This window comes from Myodes glareolus, chromosome 1 (assembly GCF_982192425.1).
Source record: "Myodes glareolus chromosome 1, mMyoGla1.1, whole genome shotgun sequence".
Lineage (NCBI taxonomy): Eukaryota > Metazoa > Chordata > Mammalia > Rodentia > Cricetidae > Myodes > Myodes glareolus.
This window is the reverse complement of record NC_142026.1, coordinates 66,649,040-66,668,812: the sequence shown is the minus strand read 5'-3', so window position 1 is coordinate 66,668,812 and position 19,773 is coordinate 66,649,040. Positions and strand designations below refer to the sequence as shown.

At 46.2% G+C, this 19,773-nt stretch overlaps 1 protein-coding gene and 1 long non-coding RNA gene across 4 annotated transcripts in view; one reads left to right on the top strand and one right to left on the bottom strand.

The window, feature by feature from the left end:
• Hif3a (hypoxia inducible factor 3 subunit alpha) overlaps positions 1 to 6,917 on the bottom strand; it is a 29,808-nt gene extending 22,891 nt beyond the window's left edge. Inside the window, exons 1-2 of one of the 2 annotated variants that reach the window (XM_087908702.1) lie at positions 6,844 to 6,917; positions 467 to 657 (exon numbers count right to left, since the gene is read on the bottom strand). In XM_087908702.1, the coding sequence (XP_087764828.1) occupies positions 467 to 657; positions 6,844 to 6,869 (217 nt within the window). In that variant the 5' untranslated portion in view covers positions 6,870 to 6,917. Of the gene's footprint in view, positions 1 to 466; positions 658 to 779; positions 1,026 to 6,843 lie in introns of those variants that run through there. The other variant, XM_048431658.3, reaches the window with a different exon arrangement.
• Positions 6,918 to 7,096: 179 nt separating this feature from the next.
• Positions 7,097 to 18,127, top strand: LOC148123422 (uncharacterized). 2 transcript variants are annotated; one of them, XR_015738479.1, is made up of 3 exons: positions 7,097 to 7,140; positions 7,520 to 7,656; positions 14,210 to 18,127. It is a non-coding gene; the product is annotated as an uncharacterized LOC148123422 (long non-coding RNA). The 2 variants fall into 2 exon arrangements; XR_015738478.1 differs by lacking the exon at positions 7,097 to 7,140 and having other exon boundaries at positions 7,149 to 7,656.
• Positions 18,128 to 19,773: the final 1,646 nt, after the last annotated feature.

The window sequence follows — 19,773 nt, the reverse complement described above, 5'->3', positions numbered from 1 at the left end:
GGTGGTGCATTCCTTTAATCCCAGCACTTGAAGGCGGGGTGAATGGGTGGGTAGGAGTAGGTAGGCAGAGAAGGCAGAACTCTGTGAGTTCACGGCTAGCTTGGTCTGCATAGCAAGTTCCAGGTCAGTCAGAGCTACACAGTGAGATCCCCTCTCAAGAAAAAGAAACAAAAAACCAAAACCAAAAAATCAAGAAACAAAAAGAAAATAAACACAAAATTAAGTGGGTAGAAACTTTAGTCTCCCACAAAGACCAAGCCTAAGACCTCAAGGGGCCTCCTTAGATCCTAAGGGGTGGGGCCTCCCAAGGGGTCTATCTGAACCCAGGACTCCGATTGGTCCGGCACTAGAAGGGCGGGTCTTCGCTTAGAGAGCGGATTCTAGGGCCAGGGAGGCGGGGAAAGGCTTCCCGGGGGCGGAGCCTTCGCATTGGGCAGAGGCGGGGGGCGGGGCGTTCCAGGCTCACCTGCAGCGCAGAGGCGGTGCATGCGCAGGTAGCTGATGGTGAGGCGCATTATGGAGGCCTTGTCCAGATGCGCGCTGACGCCGCGCGCGAAAGGCAGCGTGTGCGCCAGCTGGTACAGCACTTCCGTCTCCTGGCTGCGCCGGCTGCGTGCAGCATCCCGCGACTTCTCCTTCCGTAGCTCCGTGCTAGACCTGTGGAAAGAAAATTGTATGCGATAGGTCACATATGGGACGCCTCCACTTGGGGTTCCGGCAACACCGCTGACCCCGGGAGCTTCTCCTCTTGAAGCCCCTCTCCTTATCCCAAATTTTACCTGTCTTGGTCCCAGCCCATGTGGCCCTCCCTGCAGGGCCTTGCTCCAGGCTTCTCCCCCAGGGATATGTGCCTAAGGCGTTCTTTCCTCTCCAGGATTTATCTGCAGCTCGTTCCCCCCGAGCTAGAGACGCCGCCTGGGGGGACAGGGAGGCCTCCCGATGGGAGGGGGTGGTAGTGCTGGCCTGAGTCCAAAGGAGAGTTGGAGCACGAAGAGCCTGTAGCCTTCCAGGCTTCCTTCCCTCCGGGTTTCCCCTCCTCTGACAAGCTGAATCTCACAGAGATATCTCAAAGTCTAACAGACACACCAAAGGGGCCTTAAGAGGGGCAGGGCCCCACCAAGGGTGACACAGCAAACCAACCCCTGTATTCTGCCCAGCACCTCTACCCTTTAATAAACTTCAAATGCCTGACTTCAGGGTGTGTGTGTGTGTGAGAGAGAGAGAGAGAGAGAATCACCAGTAATATTAATATCTATCAAAGAGAGAGAGAGAGAGAGAGAGAGAGAGAGAGAGAGAGAGAGAATCACCAGTAATATTAATATCTATCAATTATTTGTTCTCACTATTAGATCATTTTCCCTGTCAAGTGCCAAACCCACTTAAAACTCCGGGTGTAAGCCGGGCAGTGGTGGCGCACACCTTTAATCTCAGCACTTGGGAGGCAGAGGCAGGGGGATCTCTGTGAGTTCTAGGCCAGGCTGGTCTACAAGAGCCTAGTTCCAGGAGAGGATCCAAAGCTACAGTGAAACCCTGTCTCGAAAAACCAAACCAACCCAAAACTTGTTTAAAACAAAACAAAAATCCAGAAAACCTGGGAGTAGTGGTGCATGCCTTTAATTCCAGCACTTGGGAGGTAGATCTTCGAATTTGAGGCCTGCCTAGTCTACATGTCCAGGCCAGTCAGAGCTACATAGTGAGAGCCTGTCTCAATAACAAACAAGCAAACAACCAAACAAAATCGCAAACTCTATCTGACACTATAGTCTATTTGACAGGAGCTCCCTATGTTGCTCAGGCTGGCCTTGAACACCTGATCCTGTGCCTCTACCACCCAAGTGTAGGGATTATAGGTTTGTGCCTTCATAACTGACTCATATGTCTCTTTTTGATTTTTTTCTTCTTTTACAAAAAGAAGAAATATTCAGTCTTATATTCAGTATTATTGATGCTTACAAGATTTCTAACCCACAAACTAACAGTTAGCAGTTGATCAGTCCTATGTGTTTGTCACATGTACTTATCTGACCCTCATGGGAGCCCAAGGGAACTTTATTATTTATTTGTCTGTCTGTCTGTCTGTCTGTCTGTCTGTCTGTCTGTCTGTCTATTGAGACAGGGTTTCTCTGTGTAACAGTTCTGACTGTCCTGAAACTTACTTTGTAGATCAGGCTGGCCTGGAACTCAGAGAAATCCCACCACCACCCAGTTTATTATTTATCTTTATGTATTTATTTTATTTGGTTTTTCGGGACAGGGTTTCTTTGTGTATCCCTGGACTCACTCTGTAGACCAGGCTGACTTCAAACTTACAGAGATCTGCCTGTCTCTTCCTCCTGAGAGCTGGGATTAAAAGCATGTGCCTCTGCACCCAGTTATTGTTTGAGACAGGGTCTCATGTAGCCTAAGCCCCGGATGACCCTAGGCTTCTGATCTTGACTCCATCTCTTGAGTTCTGGGATTATACATCTATAGGCATGTCACTATGCCTGGCGTTGACAGGGGAGAAGGAGAATTTAAAACCCACCTTGCAAAGGGGGAAACTGAGGCTCTGAAAGTTGAAGTTCTTTGCCCAAGAGATCACACAACCTATACCCGACTGAGCCCAGTCAACTCCGTGTGATGCTGGCCCCCTACTCCAGGAAGCCGATTCTGGGACAGGAGACTGTCCTTTCTTAATCGTCATCAAGTCGGGGAGCAGAGGCCACTTCTGGGGGGGCGGGAGGGCTATAAAAATGTTCCAGTCTGGAGGCAGGGGGCGGGGGTGTGGAGTGGGGAAGCCCATTAGTGCAAGGCTGTGTAAGGCCCTGAAGGGGGCAGGCTGGCCTAGTATTGGAGGAGCCAAGGGGGCGCCCCCATGAACTCCCTCTTGGCTGGTGGGGGCAGGGGCCTCAGTCCTGCCTGCCCAGAGGACATTCCGTCCTGTACTGTACTGTTCCAGCCCTGTTTGTCTTCCTGCCCAGAGGGTGGGGGTGGGCGGGCCTCACTGAGCTGGGGGCCCTTGGACAGAGGGAACTGGGAGAGAGAAGGGGAATGGGGTGGGGGGTGGGGCCGGCGCCCCACCTCCCAGGCAGCTGAGCTCTGTAATCCTACTCTCCTGGGCTAGGGTGGCAGAGTTTCTTCCTCCATAGAAGGAGCCAGCTGGTGGCTGTAGAGGGACCCTCCTTCCCCTCTCAGTCTGTTCTCCGGATGTTCTGAGGGGAAGTATGGGCCTCTCGCTGACTTTCTGGCCTTGCTGTGAAACAGAGTGGAGGGGCTGCCTCTTCTGGGTCAGGGTTCCAGTTCAGACACCATTATTGCCCTTGCTGTGTGACTTTGGGTAGGTTGCTTAGCCTCCCTGGGCACAGTAATAGTCCCCACTCCTCCCCAAGGGGTGGTTTTTGTTTGTTTGGTTTTGGGTGCTTGTGAGGTGGGGCTGGGAGACAAAGTCTCATTGGGTAGTTCAGACAGGCCTGAAACTTATGATCCTCCTGTCTCAACCTCTTCCCTGAGTGCTATGGTCATAGGACTGCATCACCATGACAGATTCCTACAGTGGTTTGAAGATTAAAAGAGTTAATATATGTCAGAGGTTTAGGAAGTGAGGCGTGGCGATTGGCTAGTGTTAGGAAGAAATGACTCTAGTTTGAGTCTCTTGTACCCTGGAGTAACCTATGGGCCTCTGAATGTGCAATTACACACGTGCATGCATGCAAGTATGTGTATGCTTGTGAGTGTGTAATCACACACCCGGCTTTTACACGGATGCCTCAACGTAATGGAATGATAGTGACAGGGTGTTGCACACTCAGAAGCAGAGTAAAGACACCCTTCCTCCAGTCCAGTCTTACAACTATGACAGGCAGCAGAAGTGACAGTCTCCCTTTAAAAAGGTAGAAACAGTGCCAAGTCTGATTGATCACTTGAGTTTGGACCCTGAACCCACCTGGTGGAAGGAGAGAATGAACTCCTGCAAGGTGTCCCGGACTTTCACACACTCCCAAAGGCAAGCACGCAGCCCCACCCCCATACACAGAAAGAAATGAATGTGATGTTTTTTTTCAACGGTAGAAATGGGGCCTGAGATGTATGTAGCTCAGTGAGTGGGCGGAGCGTTTGCCTCTCAGGGTGTGGTGGCACCGGCTTGCCAGTCTGGCACTGAGGTGAGGACAGGAGGGTCAGTTCATGGTCACCCCTGGATGTAGTGAGCTCGAGGTCAGCCTGTCTCAGATTAGAGACAGAGGTTCAGAGCAATGACACCCTGTTCTGTGTCACTCAGGTAGTAATTCCTAGACTGTCCTCCCCACTCCTGTCTTCCCTGCTCAGTTGCTGCAGTTACGTCCCCTACCCACCCTGCACCCATTGTTACCTTTCTGCTTACGTCTCAGAGAGGTGATAGAAATTGCCCTACCTGAGGCCACACCATAATCCCTAGCGGAATCAGGTCTATTGACTTCTGGCATCTCATTGTATGCGCGCGCGCGTGTGTGTGTGTGTGTGCGTGTGTGTGTGTGTGTGTGTGTAGAGGCACATGTTTTCTCGCTGGGAGAGATTTGACCCCCATTATCCTTTGTAGTGGGCGCTCAGGGAAGGAAATCTCTGGGCCAAGATCACACAGCACAGAAGTGGGATTTGAACCCTGACTTTGGGTTCACGTTCTAAAATGCTAATTCTTCAGGAGGGTGTGCCCACCAGCCAAGGGACCCCTGCCTGCTCCTTTCTGCCCGGTGGTCTAAGTCTTTTCCTCCTGTCCCAGCACTGCTGCAGATCTTCCTAGCTGGCCCAGCACTGGTCCAACCCCTTGGCAGTGTGCCCAGCCTGGGACGTGCGCCTGGAACTCCGCCACCCTTACTCCGTGTTCTAACTGAGAACAGAGGGTGTGGCCAAGAGGCCCAGGGTGAGGCCTGGGAAGGGGGACTTGGGGCCCAGTGGCCCCTTCGCCAAGGGAGAAAAGTCCCCATTTCTTTCCCCACCCTGAAAAGCTTAGGAAATTAAGGGAGCCTCTTTCTCACATTCTGGTCTTCTCTTCTGACTCTCAGCTTGGTATTCGTGGGCTGGAAAAACCTGTAGAGGATTTGAGGTGTGGTGGAGATTTAGCTTTATATCTGGGGAGAGACCCCTTTTGATATTGCTTGGAGGTGAGCAGGCAGGTCAGGGGCCAAGATTCGGGTGAGAGGAAGGACTTGGGGTCGGGGTCAGAGAGGAGTCTCTCTGACCTTGATCTAACTTGTTCTCACCAGTATGGTCATTTGGTTATTCGGTGGGATGCCAGTCACCAGTCCTGTTTTATGGGGAACCCTGCTTTCAGGTGGGTACTCAGGGCAATGTGCTCATTATGAATTTCCCAAGAACACACCACCCCCAAAGGGTAAGATGGCTGGAAGCCGAAACTAGAAGGAAGAAGGTACATGGTCCGGAGGGAACCGCTTACCATCATCCAAGTCCCCTTTGATGCCAAGTGCCATCCTGGGGGCGCAGGAGGGGCCCGGAGCTCGACCGGGAGGCGAGTGCGAGTTTCTAGTGGGTGTGCAGCGGCATGAGATGACACCACAGGAAAGGGCTGGCCTTAGGTGTCGAGGGGGGCCATCCTAGTTCTGTTAAGAGGGGCCCCCTCACACAACCATAGGGGGCACTATCATGGGCGAGGCAAGGGCTAACCAAGAAGGGGTGGGGATGGAGTTCCCTGGTGGGTTCAGAGCCAGAAATTGGAACAGGAGAATGGGAAAAAGGGAGCCTGGGTGGGTTGAGGTGGGGGTAAAATCAGGGTGTAGAGAAAACCAATCAGACCTAAGAAGCCAGAGAGAAGGAACTGTGGCGAGAGTTGAAGGATGCCTCAGTTTAGACAGGGCCTGTCAAGGTAGGGTAGTTTTCTGGGGTCCTCTGTGGCAACCTGGTTATGGTCCCTACGCCTTTGCACCTGTTGCAAGGTGAACACAGAAACCACTTCTTCCCAAGATGACCCCAGCTGTTCCCGGCCACAGGAGGGCGCTGCTTCCCTCGCTTGATCAGACAGGGCATCTCTCCTGAAGGATGTCCCTCAAAAAGGGTTTGGGTGGGGCCCTTCTCCCTCAATTACAGATTGGGTGGGGGCAGATGAATGAGACACAGAACCAGGCTTTGGGAAGTGGGTCAGGTTTGTTCCTTTGGCATTGAAAAGGGGTGACCCTACTTTTTTTTTTTTTCCCTTAAGTTGCGGTTTTGTTGAGACAAGTTCTCTGTGTAGATCAAAGCTGGTCTGGAACTCGCCATGTAGGCCAGGCTGACTTGATTTCCCAAGTGCTGGGTTTACACGCGTGAACTCCCCTCCCCAATTATCATCTCAGCTTTTTTTTTTTAAGGATAAAAGACCTTGGTTGGGTCCCACACAGCCCCTAACGAGTCATTCTTTCCGGTCATTTCTTGGGCAACTTAAAGTTTGGGAGATTGTTATAATGGGCAGGATAAAGGTGATTTCTCTTTTGGAAGTCACAAGTGGCGTCTGACGGCCAAGAAAGACTCAATTCAGTAGCTTCGAGGAAAGTCTCTCTCGGAAGAGAGGCCACTGATCAAACACAACCACCTCCAATCCATAGGAATTTAGAGTTTCACTCCCAGCCAAAAGGAGGATTGAACCCGGTGTATCAGGAAATGGCAGCTCACAACCCCAAAGCTGCTTCTGGGGAGGGGGGCGGGACAGCTGGAGCTCTGGGGGTAAATCCCAGAACCTCTGCAACCCTCTAAGAGTGGAGGGTGCGTCGGGGATGTGTCCCCAGTCGCGCGCTCCAGAGCGTCCTCAACTTGAGCCACACCCCACAGATGAGGGGTTCCCCCACACCCCCTTCAAGGAGAGCCCCCAGTCCCCATCATTTTATCCCCGAAGCCCTGTACCTCATGCGCTGCAGCCCCAACGCCATGGCTCGCCTTTCGCGGATCCTGAGCCCTCGATGCCCCGCGCCCCCTCCCCTGGCCGTGTGAGCCCCCTCCCCAGCTCCGCCCCTGCCATGCCATTGGCTACTCCTTGCCCAGCCCGCGACTTTGATTGGAAGGTAGGCTTGTTACTCCCAAGGAGGAGGAGGGACTAAAGGAGAAGACTAGGAACTCCAAGGGGGTGGGGGAATCCTGTGTAAAGCACACCCCCAGCCACGCCCCGGCCGCAGACTTCCTTGGCAGTCCGGAGCCCACCGGGTGTGATTTCCCTCTAGTTTCTGAACTTCCATCCGTACACTTCTGAACCATCCCATTTGATTCACTCTGTTCTCCGCGTCCCATCTCCCACCGCTGTCTCTCCCTCTATTGCCACCCACAGTCGGGTCTCTTCCTCCACCATCCTCTTTTTCCCGTCTTTTTTTTTTTTTTTTTTTTTTTTTTTTAACGTATCAAGTCCCCACCTCTCCTCTCCACCCTTAACTCATCTCCACCCGTGTCTCACAAACCCTTGCTTTGCCATAACCCTTGTCACTCCACTGTGTGACCCCACTCTGCCCACCCCCCATGCCCCGTCCTTCCTCGTCCACCTCTTTCCACCCCACCCTGACCCCGTGGCCTCTTTTAACTCTCTGTTCAGGTTCCCGCGGATGAATAATTAAGCTTCTGTCAAGTAAATATGCTTTAGCTCCATCACACCCACTTGTAAAGGGAACAGAGAAACAACGAGAGAGACGTGCGCAGTGACCACGGACAGGTGGAAGGCGGTACAGTTGGGTAAGGAAGGACGTTCCTGTGTAGGCTGGAGAGGGGGTGGGGCTCTAATGGACACCGGTGCAGAAGCAGTGTTCCTTCCGCATGCAGGCTTGAGCGTACTCCATACTGTGGCAGAAATGACTTTACTGTGTTTGAATTATTGGACAAGCTCTATTTTAGGACCTTTACACACGCTGCACGCTCACTTTAGAGTGCTTTTTCTCTCAGTTAGAGGGTTTATTTAGTAGTTAAAAGCGCTTGCTGCCAAGCCTGATGACCAGCGTTCAAGACCCAGGACCCACATCGCCACATCGTGGAAGGAGAGAACCAACTCCAGAAAGTTGTCCTTTGACCTACACACACACACACACACACACACACACACACACACACACACACACATACACACACAAATGTAATAAAGTTTAAAATAAATGGTTTTTCTCTAGAAATCCACATGACTCCCCACCTCAAACCAGCGACCTATTCTTTTTTGTTTGTTTTTTTGAGACGGGATTTCTCTATAGCTTTGGAGCCTGTCCCGGAACTCACTCTGTAGACCAGGCTGACCTCGAACTCACAGAGATACCCCCCCCCCCCCCCCCCCCCCCCGCTTCTTATCCGTTCCTGCTCTTGCTGACTCCTATCCCTTTCCCAGCTAGCCCCCTTCCTACTTTCATGTTTTCTTTTAAGAGGGGAGAAAGGGGCAGGTCCTGTGCAGGTAGCCATGGTTGCTGTGTGTTCATTATGTAATAGCCACATAAACAGAAGACAGCATTTTGGGACTCTTCCCAGTCTTCTGGTCCGGACAGCCTTGTGTTCACCACTTTTCTTTAATGTTGCCTTGGTCTTGGAGGGGAGGTGATAGAGATGTCTTGTTTAGTGTTGAACACTAAGCACTCACTTACTTTCAGCGATTTGACCATTTTTAAATGTCTGTTTTAACTGTTGCCTGCTTCCAGAAGAGGCTTATCTGGCCAAGGTTGAGAGCTGCATTAGTTTGTGGCTATAAACAGAAATGTTTAGAAGGCAGTTTGACTACATGTTTATCTAGGGAACCATCAGTAGTAGGTTCCCCTTAGAGCCTATGACTCCCATAGCTATAGATTTTGGGCCAGGTTTACAGTACCATGGAACTCCTTGTGTGGATCGGGCCTCAGATCTGAGCAGAAAGCAGTTGGTTACTCCTGAGCATTTGTGGGAATACTACAAATACAGTGAGTGCGTAGACCTTGTCTTGCAGGTGGGTGCTGTAGACTGCAGGGCCCACAGCTGAATGAGGTCGTTGGCGACTTTTCCTCTGAACAACCTCTGTAGCACCAGCAGGAAGGAAACTTCAGATCGCTTTCAGCTTGACTTCTTTGTGTCTTCTGCAGCAGGCTCTTACTATCTAGTTCTCATGGGTGCTAAGAGCAATGATACATCTATATCATTTTGGGAGCTTTCTGAGGCTCCAAGACCAACATCCAATATACCTATGGAGGTATCCTGGACCTGGTATTGGGATTTTTATTTAAAAACCCATGACTTCTTTTTTTTTTAAAACTTTATTTAACTTTATTTTATGCACACTGGAGTTACAGACAGCTGTGAGCTGCCATGTGGGTTCTGGGAATTGAACCTGGGTCCTCTGGAGGAGCAGTCAGTGCTCTTAACCACTGAGCCATCTCACCAGCCCCAACCCATGACTTCTTGAAGTAGCCCATGTGGGGCATCTCTGTACTAACTTCTTTTTTGGGGTGTGTGTGTGTGTCACTTTTGCCTAGGCTGGCCTTGAATTAAGTTGTAGAACATTAGTTCTCAACCTTCCTATTGTGACCCTTTAATACAATTCCTCGTGTTGTGGTGACCCCAACCATAAAATTATTTTAGTTGCTACTCCATAACTGTAATTATGGTCATTTGTCAGACAAAGTGGTTGCGACCCACAGGTCGAGAATGCTGTTGTAGAAAATGACCTTGAACTCCTGATTCTCTTGCCTTTGCCACCATGCCCAACTTCTTTTCACGACCCAGTTTAGGAGTCCTCAATATTTTGAAAGGATGTGCAGGAATTGGTGGAACCAAACTCAGAAGCAACGGAGCCCTAAACTAAGCCTTGTGTGCCCTCTGGTGGCGGGAGTTGGTGTAACTCTGCCAATGACTGTGCTCTGTTCTGTTGGGTTGTGAAAAAATATTTATGGACATACTTCACATATTTTTAGAGAATTTATTTTACATTTTAAGATTTTTTTGAAAAAAATGTTTTTTTGGAGGGGGAGGCTGGAGACATAGTTTAGCGGTTAAGAGCACTGACTGCTCTTCCAGAGGACCTGGGTTCAAATCCCAGCCTCCATATGGCAGCTCACAACCATTTTAGGGCATCTGACATCCCCACACAGAGTTTATATAGGTAAAACACCAATGCACATAAAACAAAAACGTTATAAAAAGATTTTTTGGGGGGACTCTGGAGAGATGTCTCAGCTGATAAAGATTCTTGACACTGAGTGTTATGACTATGTAGGCCCAGAAATATGAGCCTATTTCCACCTTGACTAAAGGTCAGAGAGTTGGAACTTACTTCTGTTCTCTCAAGGTTATTATCAACAAGTGTGGCTTCTATCCAGGCCTTGTATTTCAGGCCTAGAGTAGTTCTATTTCTACCCCAAACAAAAGTCTAAGGATCTACTGGGTGGTGGTGGCGCACACCTTTAATCCCAGCACTTGGGAGGCAGAGGCAGGCGGATCTCTGTGAATTTGAGGCCAGCCTGGTTTACAAGAGCTAGTTCCAGGATGGGCACCAAACTCACAGAGAAACCCTGTCTCGAAAAACAAAACAAAACAAAACAAAACAAGTCTAAAGATCCAACTAAGTTCCAGTTCCCTTTACGGAGATAACTTTGGATTCCACCCTGGGAGTGGTTTTGGTCTAGGGTGTGAGTGTGATTTGTTTTGTCCCAGCAACAGAATGTTTAACTATGGGTGTAGCCCACAACCTTCAACTGGTCTGTTCATTTCCTTGTATCATGTTAATGCAGATTTTTTTTTAAATCTTACTCCTACCTTTTGGGGCCAGGGATATTTTAAGCAATTAGAAATTAAACACAGGTGTCAATATTCACTGGAACTCCCTCCTGGTACTAGCCTATGTTTTCAGTTTTATTGTTTTCACTCATGTCTTCATCCTCTTTACTATTTTCTGATCCCCTTGCCCCTACCCTGGTTGAAATAGTTCACAAGTCCCTGAATACTTCCACACGCAATTCTTATGAATTGCCCTCCCCAAGGTAACCAGAAACCAACAGTTCACATCACTGCCATCCAATTGCTGGGTTCCTTTAAATTGATTTTGTGAACTTTCTTTTCCAGTAAACGCTTATCCTAGTTAGGGCTATTATTGCTGTGATGAAACACCATGACCAAAGCAAGCTGGGGAGGAAACAGTTTATTTGACTTACACTTTTAGGTGACAGTCCATCACTGAGGGAAATCAGTACAGGAACTCAAACAGGGAAGGAGTCTAGAGGCAGGAGCCGATGCTTGCTCCCCATGGCTTGCTCAGCCTGCTTCTTATAGCGTCTAGGACCACCAGCCCAGAGATGGTTACACCCACAGTTAGCCCTCCCCCATCAATCACTAGTTAAGAAACCGCCTTTTACCTTGGGCCTATGAGAGCTGGCTCAGCCCCTTGCCTGAGGAGGGTGGTCCCAGTGACCTGGACCAATCAGCCCAGTTACCTACCACACAGATCCACATCCCGGGCCTTGGGTTGGCCCTTCCTAACTGTTTGGTTGGAAGCTTCACCCCAGCCACGGACATTCTTGTATTCAAAGAGTCTGGAATGTTTGGGTTGGGGCATCATCCCAGTCCCAGGCATCCCGTTTAGGTGGAGGGTTCCTTTCCAGGCGCTCTCCTCTGGGAGTTGCCTCAGTCCGGACTCGACCTCTGAGAAAACCGGCCAAATGGTGACCCCTCCCAGAGAGACTCAAGACCACTCCCACAGGGTATTTAAATTGCCCCCTAGAGAACCAACGCATGGTCTTTCCAGTCTTCCTTTTCGCTCTCTGTGGTTTTCCTGGTCTTCCTTCCCATTTCCATACCTGGGGAGCCAGGAAGGCTGCATGGGAGCATTGGCATCCATTAAACCTGGGCTTTTTCTGATTTAGTTTGATTTGGTCTGATTTGGATTATTGCATATGCAGAGAGGTTTGTTGGGCCATAACAATTTTCCATCTGGAGGGACCACTGAGAGGGTTGCTTTTTCCTACTGGCCCAGGGATATGTGTTGGAAAACACCCTTCTGGCCTGCACCTGCTCTCTGCCAGGCTAAGACTGACTTCATCTGGGTGAGTCCCCATTCCCAAGTCACTGCTAATAGGGCCCAGGGCCTCATTCGTTTGTTGGGCTGTCTGTTGAAGTCACGAGCCTGTGCCAGGTGTCCGACTCAACCAGGAGAGGCAAGGCAGGCCCTTGCCCCTGTGGGACTCCTGATGGAGATGCTCTTCTAAAGAATTCCCCACACTGATGTGGGATTCCCCTTTGTATACTGTGAATTGAATATCATTGGTTAATAAAAGAACTGCTTTGGGCCTATAGCTCACAGAGCTAGGCTGGGAAAACTAAATGGAATGCTAGGAGAAAGGAGGCAGAGTCAAGAAGAAGCCATGTAGCCCTGCCAGAGATAGACACCAGAACTTTTCCTGGTAAGCCACAGCTTTGTGGCAATACACAGATTAATAGAAATGGGTTAAATTAAGATGTAAGAGTTAGCCAATAAGATGCTAGAGCTAATGGGACAAGCAGTTGTTGTATGAGTAGCGGGGCCCCCTTATTTGTCCTGGCCGCCCTGCTAGCTTACACTCGAAATAATCACACAGAAATTGTATTAATTAAATCATTACCTGGCCATTAGCTCTAGCCTCCTATTGGCTAACTCTCCCTACTTTTTTTCTTTTCTTTTTTTTAAAAAAATATTTATTTATTTATTATGTGTACAACATTCTGCCTGTGTGTATGCCTGCAGGCCAGAAGAGGGCTCCAAACCCCTTTACAGATGGTTTGAACCACCATGTGGTTGCTGGGAATTGAACTCAGGACCTTTGGAAGAACAGGCAATGTTCTTAACCTCTGAGCCATCTCTCCAGCCCCATTGGCTAACTCTCACATCTTGATCTAACCCATTTCTTTTAATGTGTATCGCCACTTGACTGTGGCTTACTGGCATAGTCTAACCAGTGTCTGTCTTGAGCAGGAGAACCATGGCATCTGCCACAAGCAGTGATTTGATTAACACAGTTTCTGTGTGATGATGGTGTGCCAGAGACCGTGAACCAGACCAATGACTCACAGCAATGAATATTTTATGGATGGGGCTGATTGGACAAAAAGATATATTGTGTGACACGCCACTGCTCCAGATGCCTCTTGAATGAATGAAGAGGTATAGGACAGACAGAGGAGGGAGGCGATATACTATCGCTGGCCCCACCAGGCACTGGTGGATGATCTCAATCCAGTGGTCACGCAGATGGTCCTGGTTGCATGAAATTGGCCACACAGCAAAACTCAAAGTTGTGAATCTGAGAAAATGTCAGGGGTTGGGGAAGGAGGAGAAGATGGGGGTGAGGGAGGGATAACTAGAATGCATCATACACACACATGAAAGCATCAAAGAGCTAACTTAACTAATAAAACATGTTAAACACATGGTTTACTCCACTGTTCAACTGCCGTTCACTCTAAGAGAACTGTGGATGTTTGTTTGTTTAAATGCACTTTATGTTCATGGTTTCCTGCTCTCAGTTGCCAGCTTCTTATGTTCTGGAACTTTCTTTTGTTTTGTTTTCTCACCATTGGCATCAAAAAGTTCATTTCAGGCCAGAGTGCTCTAACCAGGGTGGTCCCACATAGGCTTAGACCTCACAGGTGAGTCCGGTAGATGTTTGTCACAGGTGAATGTGCAGTTGTTTCTTGGAAACTGCAGGGGGTTCACTTCAGTAAGCCCTGAAGGCCAAAATCCACTGATGCCCAAGGCCAGAAAGTTATGATGCAGTGTTTGTGTCTAACCCACTGTGGTTTTTGTCAACCTGATACAAGCTAGTGTCATCTGGGAAGAGGTAACCTTCATTGAGAACATGCCCTCACCAGAGAGGAGAATATATTGTATAAAATCCTTAAAGAACAAAAAACAAAGAAGAGCTTCATATAGTTCAGGCTGGCATCAAACTTGCTACATAGCTGAGGATGACCTTGAGTTTTTGATCCTCCTGTCTCCACCTCCCAAGTGCTGGGATCACAGTCTGGTACAACCATTTCAGATTTTATGCCAAAATGGGAAGGTCAAACCCAGGGTTTTGTGGATGCTAGGCAAGCATGCTATCAACTGACTATATCCTTAGCTTCATTTAGTTTTTTTGTAAGAAAGGTCTCAGGTAGTCAATGCTGGCTTTGAATTCCTGAATCTTATGTCTTGCTTTCCAAGTGCTAGGATTACAGTAGAAATTAATAATGTATGATGAAATTTTGTTCATTAAGAAAAACCTCATTTTGCTCATGTTGCTTTGGAAAGGAGGTCCTTCTTTTGTTTTCACAGAGGATGAGACCCTGTGGATTGCTTCTATCCCAATATGGTATGATAGACCACACTCTCCTGAAAGATTGCTGTGAACACCCTCAAGAAATTACTTTGCTCAACTGCTGACTGAAATGAATCTAGCACTCAGGTTATACCATGAAAGACTTGAATAACAGCGCCCCCATACAGCAGGAAGAAGTTTGGAGAGAAATAACTATGCCCATATTCCCAAATATTGTTTATAAATGTTCTTTTACATTTAAAGGGGGATATGATATAGATATGAATAATTTGCATTGGTATGGATTTTAAGGTCAATTTTGTTATATGTATATGTATTTCTGCTCTTAATTAAGGTATTGTGATTGTATAGTTCATTTAGAAATGTAATGTATAATTAGGAAATATAAGTTGTTAATGGATAATCATCTATAATACTCAAGCTTGTAGTCATGTTAGTTAGATCTTCTAGATATATAGAGATATATTTCAGTTAGATAGGCATTCTTCATATCTTTCAAAGACTATAGAATATGGCATTTAATGTTTTAATATCTTAGGGCTTGTTCATGACAATGAGACACGTCTGCTCCTGGCAGCACCAAGCTACTTCAAGAGGAAAATGGGCATTGAAGAGGCTTCTTATAGAGTTGGTTAGCCATTCGGGCAAGAAACTGCCCTTGCCTGGACTGATGCATAAACTGGACACAAAGAACCTGCAGAGAGAGGACTGCTGAACTTGCCTAAATGTGAGATGGTCTTTCGGGGTTCCTGATTCATGAAAGAGTCTGCAAGACATTCTGCAGGACACAGCAGATAGTGACTGAACTGCCTTTGAAATTTCCTGCTTCATGGAAATGTCTGCTGGATATGATGGGCCTGAAGGCTGAAGATGGATGCACCAATGGTACACAGGAACTTTGGGTGACTGTCCAGACAGCAAGATGTCTCTGTCATTTATGGAGTTTTTGAAGTTGCTTACTTCTTGTTTACTTAGGTAATATTATATCCTTCTGGAGTCTTTGATGGATTTGAAGAATGGTTAGTTATAGTTATAATTTTCCTTAGATATGATAAAAGAAAATAGATATAAATATTTTGATTGTAATTCTTGCTTTATAACTGTTTTGCTATATGTAATTTTACTATGTTAAAGTGAAAGGCTTTTTTGTTTAAACAGAAAAAGGGGAAATGATATAGGTGGGTCTTCTATCTATCTGTTGTTTCATTGGTTAATTAATAAAGAAAATTGCTTGGCCTGATAGGTCAGAACATAGGTAGGCAGGGAAGACAGAACAGAATGCTGGGAAGAAGGGAAATGAGTTAGACGCTATAGCTCTTTTCTCCAAGATGGACGCAGGTTAAGATCCTTCCTGGTAAGCCACTACCTCGTGGTGCTACACACATTAATAGAAATGGGTTAATCAAGATATGAGAGTTAGCCAATAAGAGGCTGGAACTAATGGGCCAAGCAGTGTTTAAAAGAAATACAGTTTCCGAGTAATTATTTTGAGTGTAAGCTAGCCAGGATCCAGGTGGCGGGAAGTGGCCCGCCCCTCCTTTCACTACACTCTGGAAGAGTAGTCAGTGCTCTCAACTACTGAGCTATCTCTCCAGCCCTCATTTGTTCTAAATTTTAAAAAATATTTTGAGAATTTTATAATGTATTTACATATATACACATATATTTATAAATATGTAATATACATTTATATTTGTTTTTTTGAGATAAGTTTCCTCTATGTAGTCCTGGTTGCTCTATAACTCACTCTGTAGACCAGGCTGACCTCACACTTGGAAATCTTCCTGCCCTTGTCTCCTGAGTGCTGGAATTAAAGGCATGTGCCACCACTGCTCAGCTAAACAGTATATTTTGATGGTATTCACCCCCTACATCTTTCCCTACCCTCTTCCAGATGCATCTGTACTTCCTTATCTTTTCCAGATTTGTGTCTTAAAAAAAGCAAACCTTATCTGTTGGCATGCAAAAGAGTTCCACAATAGTTCAGAATGAAGTATAACAAAGGCTTGTTTATTTGGGGATAAACTCACAGAAAGGGTAACAATTCACAATCCTCTGGGATTGGAACTGAATCCAACACTCAAGAGACCCATGCATGCTTTTCATCTGCATTTATACTACATGAGACCACACCCAAACTGGGTTGGTATCTTAAAGGCTATTGGCTGAAGGAGTTCCCAAAGCACCCCTCCTTTGTCTAAATAAGAGAGTTCTAAGCCTAATACAAAACTATACACAATAAGAACAAATATCAAATATTGTCCAGGGAAAAGAGGGAAAAACATGCATAAAAATTAGAATTACAACCAGCTTGAACAACATCAAACCAGAAACATATGCTAAATGTTTCAATAATTATTCTATCCTAAGGAATCTAAGTCTTATATTAAAAATGGCTTGGCTAAGTCATGAGAGGAAAGTAACTATGACTATCTAGTCTTCAGCCCCACGAAATACTTACTCAAGGAATAATATTACTTGAGTAAACTTGAGTAAAGTACAATCAAGCAACCTCCAAAAGGTGCAAGAGATGACAGAGACAACTGGCTATCTGGCCAACCACCCAAAGTCTCATTTGCAATGTTGGGGCAACCAGCTTTGGTTAAGGCCTAGAGTATCTGACAGACAGACCATTTTCAGAGGCAGGAAAATTTGAAAAAAACATCTTACACTGTCTTGGCAAGGTTTGGGAGTCTTTTTGCTTGTATCCTGCTTGTCCAGTCTGTACATCATGCATTTTATCAGTGATTGAGGCAGGGGAAATTCTTTGCCCAAAGGCCAGTTTTGCCAAGAAGAAAACAAACTCCAAGTGGAGTGTCTTTGGTGTCCAACATTCTCTCTGGGATAGATCAGTGCTGCCAGGAGCAATTGTGTCTCAAGTCAACAGAATCCTAAGTTATTTAAATGCCATATTCTACAGTTCTTTGAAGTGTTTGAAGATTACTTATCTCTGCAGAATGTAATCTCTAAGCATCTAAAGAACCTGACTAGTCTAACTGTAAGTATGGCAAACATGGATGAATATTGACTTACAATTCTTAATACCTTTATAGCTTAAAGCCTAAGGCTTCATACTAAAAAATTAAACAATCTTTAAACAAATGTGTAGCAAATGAGGACAGTGACCTCACAATGTAAACAACATATAAGTATCTTAATCATAGGTAGAAATGTACAGTGCAATATGATAAATATATCCTAAAATTGCATCAATATGCAAAATATCTTAAGCAAATGTACAAACATGCATGCATACAATATTACAAAATAACTTTGCATAGGTGCACAAATATTGTAAACAGAATAGGAGCATATTCAATATAAGAAATACAATTTGAATTTGTATCAACATTGTCTATAAATAATAGCTAATAAGTAACCTCACTATTACTCACTATTATTATTAGTGTAAGCTCACAGTAATCTACCTAAGTATGCCATTCAATTCATTCCTCTTTTTAAAAGAGAGATCCTTGAGCCTACTTCATTTCCACCTCAACCATATACCAGTTATTATCAACCCCTAATAATGTCCCTAGCCCTGAGGACAAACTTTGCTGGGAGAGGGGATGTCATTTTCTAGAATTACTTCTAGCTGTCATGGGGGCAATATTATTTCTATGGGATCCTGTAAAAATTAAATGATAGTCTACTTTGTGTTGCTGTGAAGTCCTGGGTGTGTGACCTCCCACTAGATCATGGTACAAGGGGCCACACCCTTAAGGAAAGTGGACTCTCCCTTTCTTAGAAGCTCTCAACTGCTTTGCTAGGGGTGGGAATATGTATCCACCCCCACCCCATGCTGCAATTTTGTCTGATTTGAGGTTGTTCAGTTTTGTGCATATTTTCACAATTTCTGTGAGTTCATATGTGCAACTGCCCCTAAACAAATAAACAAAACAATACTGTTTCAACGTTGTCATCCACCATGATCCCTCAGCCTTGACAGGAGGGGAATGATATAGATGTCACATTTAGGGAAGAACACTTTGCAGCCTCTTAGTCTCTGCATGTTGCCGGTTGAGGAACTCTGTTCTTATTGCCATCTATTATAAGAAGCTTCTCTGATGAAGGGTGAGACATGCCATGGTGGTTTGAAAGAAAGTGGCCTCCAAGGGAAGTGGCACTATTGGGAGATGTGGCTTTGTTGGAGTAGGTGTGGCTTTATTGGAGGAAGTGTGTCATTATGGAGAAGGGCTTTGAGGTCTCATATATGCTAAAGCCATGCCCAGTATCTCAGATCACTTCCTGTTGCCTGCTGATCAAGATGTAGAATTCTCAGCTCCTTTCTCCAGCACCATGTTGGCCTGAATGCTGCCATGTCCCACCATGATGATAATGGACTGAACTTTTGAAATTGTAAGCTTTCCCTTTAAATATTTTCCTTTATAGGAATTGCTGTGGTCATGGTATCTCCTCACAAACAACAGAAACCCTAACTAAGACAGAAGTTTTAATTTATGGGAGTAGGTTTTTAGCAAAATAATCATAGTAGGTTTTACCCTATGACCCATGACCTATCTAGCAATAGGTTCTTGGCCTTAATGATGGTGCTTGGCGTGGGTTCTATCTTGCTGAGTGGGCTTAAATCTAATTAGAAAGTGGTTGGTTACTCTCATGACATCCATTCCACTATTGTACCAATTGGCATATCTTGCCAGCCTGGTCGCTATTTTACTTGGTGGGATTCACAGCTGAATAAGATTAATTCTTACCTTTCTCCTGTGGTAGCCTGTATAACACCTTCTAGCACTGAAAGCTGGTCAGCAGTGATGAAGCTTCTAGGTGAGTACCAGCTTGACTTCTCCATGTTCAGTGACCCAAGTCTCTGGTATCTGAAGCAATAGGGTTTCACCATCAAGCTCTGGAGGGTGAGCAAGAATAATAGCAACAACCTGTAGTATTCAGGGGTCATAGGAACCCAATGATCAGCAACAGCAAAAGAGGCATCCCTTTCTTGGCAATAGACTTCTTATTTAACAACCTATGACATCTAGAATTGGCATTGTCTCTTTGTTATAGGGTAACCCCATTTAAACTATTTACATGTATGTGTAAGTTTTTGTAAACTCCTGCAATGAGTAGGTTTCCACATAGCATTTTACAAAGGACTTTAGTGTCAGACATCCCTGCCCACTCTGTTGCCTACCCTGCCCTCTCACTTGATCCGCGTAGTCCTTCTTGCTCTATTACTCCCCATTTCCTCTTTACACCATCTGTATTCCATCTCATCCTCCCTTGAAAGTCTGTCCACCTCTTACTATTTTCCTGACCTCTCTGGGTACTTCAATTTAAACACACATATCTGAAGATTCAAAGCTAGCACCCATATATGAGAGACAGCATATGTCCTTATGGATCTGGGTTAGTTCACTCAGAATTACTATTATTTTTGACAAAGGGTCTCAAGTAGCTCTGACTGACCTCCAACTCACTGTACACATAAGGGTGTTGAATTCCCAATCCTTCTGCCTTCAAAGTGCTGAGATTACAGGCATGTACCACTGTGTCCAGTTTTTCATGACTAATGCAATCTAGGGCCTCTTGCATGCTGGGTGAG